The 10396-nt window shown below is 36.5% G+C and overlaps 1 protein-coding gene across 1 annotated transcript; it reads right to left on the bottom strand.

Annotated features, from left to right (window-relative positions):
• Window positions 1-7614: 7614 nt before the first annotated feature.
• LOC125653121 (uncharacterized) lies at window positions 7615-10160 on the bottom strand. The gene has a single exon (XM_056159359.1). The coding sequence runs from the start codon at window positions 10158-10160 to the stop codon at window positions 8502-8504; it is 1659 nt and encodes a 552-aa protein (XP_056015334.1). The 3' UTR covers window positions 7615-8501.
• Between the last annotated feature and the right edge of the window lie 236 nt (window positions 10161-10396).

The raw sequence follows: 10396 nt of genomic DNA on the forward strand, positions 1-10396 counted from the left end.
AGCATGAGCACTGTTAAGTTCTTCACCAGAAACGATTGACAATGATTAAAACTCTAATTTATCTATCAAAAACGTAGACCTCTTGGCAAATTAAACTTCAGACCATTTGAAAACAAAATAGTACTTGTGGGTCATGATCAACATTAATTTTTTTATCTTGCTTAAGCTTTCAACTCAAATGAGCTTTTCTGAGTACCGACGGCCCTGTCCACCGTCCATTCTCAGTCCGTCTGTCGTAAGTTTTACCCAATTATCCTTTATGATAAATTTAGTTGAAATTTCAACTAAACTTATCATAAAGGATAATTGGGTAAAGGGATTCAAAATTAATCAATATTTATGAAGTGTTGACGTTGATGGTGGATGTGCGAAAGCACGTGGTAAGAGTATAAGATGATTTAGTTTACAATAAGTACCCATAGTAAATATGATGAAAGGCGAAGATAACGAACTGTGATCAATCTCATAACTCCTATAAGCAATACAAAACAGAGAGCTAGGCAAACACGGACCACATGATATACCAGAGGTGGGATCAGGTGCCTAGGAGGAGTAAACATCCCCTGTCGACCGTTTATACCCGCCGTGAGTCCTATATATTGATAATGATAATAATAATGTTTACTTATATAGCGCCCTATATGACTATAAATAACCACTCTAAAGCGCTGGACACAATAAAAATGATACGACATGTTATAAAAGTACTAAAGGGAAATTATAATAACATTAAGACAGATAATATCAAAACAATGCTAGAAAACATCAATAATGTGAAGTACAATTACTAAAACCTAAATAATGATGTGCATGAAAAAAATTTCACACCGTACAATCAAATGATATAAAATACAATTGTTGAGATAAATATACAATTATACACTTGAAAAAGTCACGTTAAAAATAGAAACCATAAAGATTTAACCATCTATAAATCTAAAACGATGTGTTTTTAAATGCTTTTTAAAAGTGTTCAAATTCTGACAACGGCGGAGGGTATCAGACAGAGAGTTCCAGATTCTAGCTGCTGCCACATTTAAGTGTCTGTTTCCATATGTGGAGGTTCGACATCTAGGTCTAACTAATACCAGTGAATCTTAGGGAACGATTTGGTTGGTAAACAGTGATCACCTCCTCGAAGTATTTTGGTGTCATTTTATGGATCACCTTATATGCGTTGAGGATAATTTTGTATTGGCTGTACCTGTCAATAGAAATTCAATGTAAAGAAATCAGCACTGGAGTTATGTGATCACTTCTCTTGGTACGAGTCATGATTCGTGCTGCCATATTCTGTATCTGCTGCAGTTTTGCCAAGTCGGTTGTGTTAATACCGAAAAGAAGAGCATTGGCGTAGTGGAGCCTAGATGTCACGAGGGCACATACTGGGGTCTTCCACGCATATTCTGTGATGAGCGACCGTAATCGTCCGATGTTACGTAATTATGCGATTTGCTTTTGCATGCAAAGTGTCTTGTCAAACCATACACCAAGGTTCTTCACAAACGGTGTTTCACTGATAATAGTGTCGGCAAAGTTCAGATGGTACAGTGATGAGTCAGTGAGTATGGTTTTAGGTGGAAAAAAAACCCCAATGAACTCTGTTTTTTTGCTGATTTAATTTTAGCATGTTAGCGGACATCAACATCTTTATTTCATCCATACACGCGTCAAGGCGGCTAGCGGTATTTTGCCAGTCATGTTTACGTTTGAAGACTAGAAAGGCGTGTGTGTCATCTGCATAACAGTGATGTAGAACATTGTTTTTATGACATATTCCACAAATAGGTTTGGAGAAAATGGCATAGAGCCGAGGTCCTAGGACAGATCCTTATGGTAAACGGAGTTATCCGTAGTCAAAATCAGTGTGCCAAGAACGGCCTAACACTCGGCATGAAACACTTCAGACAGCATTTGACCAAATAATAGGTTGTATTTACAAACATTTAATCTTAAGCATTTAGCTCCATTAAAGGCGACGATAACTAACAGTGATCAATCCCATAACTCCTAGAAGGAATACAAAATAGAGAGTTGAGGAAACATGGACCCCTGGACACAGCAGAGGTGGTTTTTACTACCCTGTTTCCTGTAAGACAGTCTTTCATTGCGAATATGGTCCGCCAACAGCCTGTAGGCCATCCGTACTTTCACGCCGCCATAATTGTTTGGTTTCTAACTTTAGCTTACGTGCTAACGAATATTTAGAAATGGGGCGTTCATAATCGATTAGTATTTATAGATAAATGGGAAATAAGCTTGATTGTTTCTTAATCTTTTCGTGCTAAATTGCATAATTTGCATAATGTAAAACTTATATAGCTTGATAAAAAAAATAACGTTTTTATTTTTTGGGGGATAATATTGAATGTTAACACTCCACACACAAGTGTACCTATCAAAGCCTTTTTCTCAATAACCATTCAGACAAGACATACCCTATGCGAAAACTTTCTTATGAATTCAAAATTGTTGAAGTCATGGTCATCGAAGGTTGGTGATGACACAGTCGTTGATCAAAGTCGTAAATGGGAAGATCTAGGGAAAATCATTTAGAAACTCCTCCAGAAGAGGAAGATCGTGATTAATCATATTAATATGCAAACACCCTTATGTAATGCAGTTTCAACTTTGCTCAAATCATGACTGCAATGTGTAGGTGCAATCATAAAACGGGAATTTTTTTAAATTGGAATATATTAGTAAATATTTACTGTTTTCTCAAGAGCAACAATCCCATGATTAGTCACATTAATAAGCAACCTTCTTAAGGACGTTGGATTTCAATTTTATTCAAATCCTAAAGAGTGTAGGATGGGTCTCCATAGAGGGTCAAAATGCTACATAAAACATATTTTTCTCAAAGTGCAGCAGAGCCTGGATTAGTCATAGTATGCAAACATTCCAGGGTAGCGCAGATTCCAGTTTCTTTCTTATACATGATACATATAATTTCCCTGTGGTAGGTTTAGGCCCCAGTTAGCGATTCAAAGTTTAACATCAAAATATAATGAGAGAAATGTGAACGTTGTTCTCTTTCAAAAATGATCATGGGTTAAGATGTGGCTAAATCGGTGATGAAAGCTTGCATGATACATGGATATAATGGAACATGGGGGTATAGATGTATCTCTATGATGTGTGGATTCAAGTTGGGACTAACACATTGTTCGGATTGCTTTACATGGAATCATCATATAAATTTAAATTCTCAATGATAATAGAGAGGGCAAAACATTTTCCATATTCTGATGAAAAACAACATGACTAGCTGGAATCAGGTGAAGTTTGAAACCTAACGCCATCTTGCTTTGAAACTTCAAGCTCTTCCAAATAAATTATTCTGATGCATAAAGAATAAAGCCAATCATTGGGTCAAATCTGTCTGAAGTGTTTCGTTACCTATTGTTAGGCCTTTCTTTGCTTTTTGATTTTGACTCCGATTACCTGAACAAAAAATAGGACTCACGTGGATATGACTGGTGGATGTTACTCCTCCTATGCATATAACCCCACATTTTGGTCTGTGTTTACCCAACTTTATTTTGTATTCCTTATAGGAATTATGAGATTGATCACTGTTCGTTATTTTCATCTTTTCATGAAGTGCATGAAACCAAACATTAACATCATTGATAAGGTTGGTTTTAACGAACATTATCAAAACTCCCGTAAGTGAAATGGCAACTTTTCAAACGTTAAATGTTCTCTATGCAGAATTCCTACAGATAAGAATGTTCACGACAACCATTCCCCCAGTTTATGGATCCTCCACAAATACACACCGTTGGACTGAGACTCTGGTCGTAAGCCATGAAACCAATGTATCTAATTCAGCCTCCTCTCCACTCGCTGATGATATTTCCCTATCTATTAATGATTTTTGGATCAAAATCATTTTCATTGTCGGTACACTGCTCTTCTGTTTTGAAATGGCTGGAAACTTGATAACTATGGTAGTTATTGTCGTCATGAAACGTCTCCACTCTCCGACATACGTCACAATCGCCTGTCTAGCTATGTCCAACTGCATGTCCTCCTCCATTCGCTATGCCAGGTTCCTGTTTCTCCTGATTTTCACTAAGACATATATCCAGCTTTATATAGAAGTACGTGTATTGGGGATCATTTGTTTTTGTTTTTGCATTCTGCAAATTTCCACATGGTATTGCTATCGTACATTCGCTACGTTTTCATTGTTAAGCCTCTAAAGAGTCTAGAGATGACTTGTACAAAATTATTCAAATTGTCTCTGATCATTTGGGTCTTCTCCCTTATAATGAGCGGTGAGTACGCAGTGGGAATAGTATTATATACAACTGGTATGATATCGTTTGATGTAGTCTACAGGACTGATTATGGCTTTCTTCTCTATATAGTGGGGGTACCTTTTGTGTTGGTAATTTTCCTTCATGTTGGAAAAATTTGTCACTTACGTAGTATACCACGACGAAACAGAGGAGTAAGAATTGGAGCAGCTAATTCAATGTCCATCATGTTCTCTATAAGCATCATGGTATTCTTAAGTACTACAATGTATCCTATGCTGTATACAGTTCTTAAACTCAACTTTAAGTATAGTCATGCTGTGTATGATTTTGTTTTACCTTATAAACAATAGCATAAACCCTTTCCAGATTAAGAAATTATGTCAGAGATAGGTAGAAATTGTTTCCCCAAAGTTTTATATTGCACTCCAACGTCCCAGGGAAACGGTATGATGAACATTAGAAGTTCTCTAGGAGAGATCGACACACCTGAAAAATAACAGCGATCAAAGTCATCACAGGAAACTTACATTGTAAACATACAATGATCAGCGCTTTGACTCCTTCCCAGTTATCGACGAAGGAAAGGTCGTTGTATAATTCTATGTCGATTCTACCATAACATGTGAATCTGAAATTTTGGTGTACATAGAGAAGGACAGATTACAGGTGGAATTAGACTGCGATTGTGTCCGCTTTCACAAACCTTCTAACCCTTCCTGACTTTTCATGTTCGTTCTTTGAGAAACTACAGTGTGTGCCTACCTCGCCGAATGTTTCAAAAGTGTTTCAAAACAATACAAGATCAAAAAATTCATTTTATCAAAATAGTCAATTTCATAGTCAAATTAAATTAATCTTGAAATCTACGTAAACTTTTACTTAATAGATATTTTTATGGATATTAATATCTTTTTTTACAATATGTACACAGGGATTTATACAAACAAAATGGCTATGCTCGGCGCATTCGGCTTTTGAGCAAGGAGTAATCTTGATCGTGCCACACCCACTGTAACACGGGACCTCGGTTTTTCTGGATATTTTATTCATCATTCTATCTGTCATGTAATTTGCCAAAAAGTAAATGTGATGCATAGTATGTACAGGTATTTTCGCAGCACGCACTTTTTAATATAAAAATGAATAATCAAGGTATATATATTTCATAAATTTTTATAGTAGGCACCTCATTCCACCTCTGGTATATCCAGAGGTCCCTGTTTATCCAACTCTCTATTTTGTATTGCTTGTGGGGGTTATGAAATTGATCAGTGTTCGTTATGTTCGCCTTTAATATGCAGCATATGCATTCAGTGCGAATATAATGTGAACCTAATTGTCTGCTGACGTAGAGTTGGGAAAACACGATTCCTGAATATACCAGAGGTGAGATCAGGTGCCTAGGAGGAGTAAGCATCCCATGTCGACCGGTCACACCCGCCGTGGACCTATATCTTGATCAGGTAAACGGAGTTATCCGTTGTTAAAATTATTGTGCCAAGATAGGCCTGACAATCGGTATGAAACAAGTCCCACAGTATTCGACCCCATGCTAGGTTGCATTGGCAACCTACATTGTTTTAACCATAGCATTTGCGAAATGTTGACTTTAAACGAGACTGTAGAAACCCCTGTACTATGATCTTGTTTGTCAGTAGCCTGCCAGTGAAAACCACACACAGCCTCCATTTAATAAAAATACCATAATTCTCACACAATTTACAATGACCGAATAAATAATGTCATGTGATTTGTAATGGAAAAAGCACGAGTTCTATTCATATTTTTAAGTTCAATTTTTGTGTAAAGACCCGCAAACTGTGTTTATGATTCTTCATGAAGGATTATGAGGACGAAAACTGTTTGTTATAGGATTTAAACATCAGTTGATGTTTTTGAATCCCATTCAGAAATCATCGTCTGTGCATGACTGTTAGCCTTTCTACAGTAGAATTGCTTTCATTGACCACCGCAAAAAATTGCCTTAAAAAGCAATGCAACGAGCTAACATTTCATGCGTGTGTAGTGTAACCAGGAAAGTGGTGATATCTTAATAGAAGCTTTGAAGTAGTTATTTACGTAAAATCAGTTTTGCTAAGACACATCTTTACTATTCGCTTAAAACGCAATTTTTAAAAACCATTAATCAATTCATAGTTACAATTTATAAGTGCAAGTTATAGATTTTAAATATAATTGTATGCTGGTAGGAAAATAAACTTTAAAGCCTTTGCAAATTGTTTCAAAATACCAATTGGGCAGTCTAACTAAGAATTCATGTATTGGATCAAGAAAACGCATCATGATCAGACCGATTAGACGATTCGATCAGCTCAGTTGGAATATGATAAAGCACTAAAGATCTAAAGAGTCCCTGGTTCGAACTTTCGTATTGTCCTTTCCCGTAACATTTAATATTGTGATTTACCCCTAACCTTGACGCATCCAAATACCTGCATTAGAAAAGTGTGTTGTTTTTTTTTAGTGCGAAAATGTTTTAACGTGGCTGTACCTATCATGCAGATTCAACTACACGACCGGACACACGTACATTTCAGTGGTAGATCACCTGCTGGAGACCACAATTAAATTCAGGGGTCCAATGTTTGAATCCTGGTTTCATCCATTGCATTCCCCTCTTTCCCCGGCATTGCAAAAGAGTAATGTACAGACATAAGTACACTATTTAGCGTAACCTGACAAGTATTAAATTCAAAATAAATGAATTATGATTGTTATTAAAATATCATGAAGAATCCACTGTAGATTGAAAAGTAACATAATTGTGGGGTAATTATCATGAAGAATACACTTAAAATAATAAATTAACATATTCATCTGTTGACACATTACGTAAACAGAACTAGTCACGAGTATGATGTTTGATGTTTGAGAGTGTAGGTACATTGTATCTAGACGTGACAGACAAACAGTAGCACCTTTAACATATCATAAGTCAATAAATGCACTTGATAGATTGTACACTTCAGGAACGTGACTCCTCTGTGCCTACTTTCCTGTTTCATGAAAGACAGTATATAGTATTACATTTTAAGGATTTGCAAGTTAAATACAAAGTTGAATGAGTTAATTGTATCTCTGAGATGGAAAGAATGAACAATGGAAAATGTGTTATCAGCGATAAGGAATAAAACCAGAAACCATCATTTTTTTATCAATAGAATTTGTACTCTTTCATCTAACTGCACACTATGAATAGCGAAGTCTATATATCGTCAACAGGATGGATTTTAAGTTTGATTTCCACTGCTATTTACATAGATAGATTCCTCTAGATCAGTGGGATCAGTATAACAATTAATAAAGCTCAATACCAGGTAAATAAATTTAATACTAAACTATTTTTAGGTGTTCCTAGAGATATATGAAGTTGTTATTCTTTATTGGGTTTTTTGTATTATTTTGTTTTCTATTATTATTCACAAGAACACAACTACTGTGTCAATAGATAAGTACATGTAATTAGTATACTAAGATTAACAGTGTCTCATTAATTATAACAATACAGATATTGTAAGGTATAATTACTAAACAGCAGTGAGAGACTAATGTTCTATCCTTACAAACACAAGAACACAACTACTGTGTCAATAGATAAGTACATGTAATTAGTATACTAAGATTAATAGAGTCTCATTAATTATAATACAGATATTTTAAGATATAATTACTAAACAGCAGTGAGATACTAGTGTTCTATCCTTACACACACAAGCACAAGAACTCAACTACTGTGTCAATAGATAAGTACATGTAATTAGTATACTAAGATTAACAGTGTCTCATTAATTATAATAATACAGATATTGTAAGATATAATTACTAAACAGCAGTGAGAGACTAATGTTCTATCCTTACACACACAAACACAAGTACACAACTACTGTGTCAATAGATAAGTACATGTAATTATTATACTAAGATTAACAGTGTCTCATTAATTATAATACAGATATTGTAAGATGTAATTACTAAACAACAGTGAGAGACTAGTGTTCTATCCTTACACACACAAACACAAGAACATGTTAATTACACGTCACAAACTCAGGGCTGTAATTAACAAGGAACTGTAATTAACACAGAACTGTAATTAACATGACACTGTAATTAACACAAGGCTGTAAATTGCACGGTGTTTAGAAATGTAATTAACACTGTGTAGAGATGTAATTAACACCGTGCTGAGATGTGTAATTAACACTGTGTTTATAGATATTGAATTTTCCTCACTTTATTATCTCCATTAGCCACAAAGAGGTTGTCTCTGATGTCCACACATAAACCCCATGGACGGTGTAAACCACAGTGAATGCAGCGGATGAACTGTCCGTCCTGATCTAGGATGTGGATACGGTGATTGTCAATGTCTGCTGTCAGGATGTGACTCTGGCTGTCTGTAGTGATGCCGACTGGATCAAATAATAGCTCGGTATTAGAGGGATGACCAGTGTATCTAAATCGGAGTTTTCCTGATTGATTGACCACCACTACTGCACTAGCTGACTGGTCAGCCACACAGATATCCAGGTTCCTGTTCTCACTGAGGTATTTAATGTAATAACCAGATGAATAGAGAGGACGACCCTGATCATCAAACTGAATGTTTTGTTTCTCTGTGGAGCCGGAGTAACGAACGACTTTGGATTGTTCTTCATCATCACTGACCATGGTAACCATGAGATGGTTAGAGGCGGTACAGCAGACATAAAGAGGTACCCACCCCTGTAGTGTGATCACGGTCTGTATCTGTTTATTCTTAACTAAGTTTATAGTTCCTTTATCAGGGTCAGTATAAACAAGATCTCCGTCCCGTGTCACTGCTATGTCCCCTGGCCAGTTCCCTGACTTGGTTTTTATTGATGTCAGTAGTTTACCCCGGAGGTTGAGGAGCTTCGTGGTTTTGTTATCCCCGCATGTCCAGACTTGATCTTCACTCAGACAGCTAACACTCCATGGTCTATACCCAGTGTCTATGGTGGCGATGAGGCGCGGTTCATCAAGTAATGGTTTGACTGGAGGAGACAATACAGCTTCTGCTGACTTCATTGTATCGCCATGTTCTGTGTTAATGGATAATGGCGACAGAGAACCGAACATTTCATTGAGCTGATCTTTGTTTATTTTCTGAGGAGAGAAACTCGGTAATGTGACTCGGACTTTAGGCGGTAATGTTCTAAATTCGGAATTCCTAGATTTGTAAGTGGAGGTTAAGGAGACGTCATTGGAGTCCAGTATATTCTTCAGGTCCTGAATGATCTGTCTGAGTTCTGTAATTCGGTTTGTAATTTCATCTGTATTTTTATTGAGAGCGGCCAGGTGTTTGTTTTTCATCTCCGCAATGTCGGATTTCCTCTTGTTGACAATGGCGGTAATCTCCCGGTGTAAGATTTCTCCTTGTTGATCGGCGGCTGTTGTCAGTTTCCCGTATTTCGTTTCTAACTCGGCTTTCTCAGTTTGGACATCGGACGCCATTTCTTCATATCGCGGGTAAATTCTGGTCTCGAATTCTTCTAAATCTTTTTGTAAACTTTCTGTTTTAGATCCGAGTTTTTCCAGAACATCTGATATTTTGTGGCCTCTGTGTTTATCTGAGGAGATGCAGGTAGAACAGACAGGAATGTCACATTTCTCACAGAACAGTTCACAATGTTTTTCAGCGTGTTTCGGACATTTTGGGTAGTTAGGGGTAGACTTTATGTGTTTTATAAAGGGCACGACATTGTGATCTTTAGAGGATTCAGAGAGATGTTTACCGACACAGTTAACACAGAGATTTATATGACAAAGTTTACAGTGACTCTGTAGGGGGGCAGTTTTACAGAGGTCACACAGTAGGACTTCCTGGGCACTGCGTCGGGGATGCATTTCTGATGTCGGGGTCACACAAGTAGTTCACTGTCAATAAAAAGATGAATGTTAATATAGAAGATTTTGTCAGGCCAAATACGGTCATTGATTTTAAATATTTGTTAAATGGAAAGATATATTGATCAATATACTAAAATACACACCCCTCATTCAAATTGAAAATTGTTGGAAATTATCAAAGTGATCAGATGTATATCATTGATTACATATACCCCCCTATCTCATTCGATATT

Source organism: Ostrea edulis, chromosome 3 (assembly GCF_947568905.1).
Source record: "Ostrea edulis chromosome 3, xbOstEdul1.1, whole genome shotgun sequence".
NCBI lineage: Eukaryota > Metazoa > Mollusca > Bivalvia > Ostreida > Ostreidae > Ostrea > Ostrea edulis.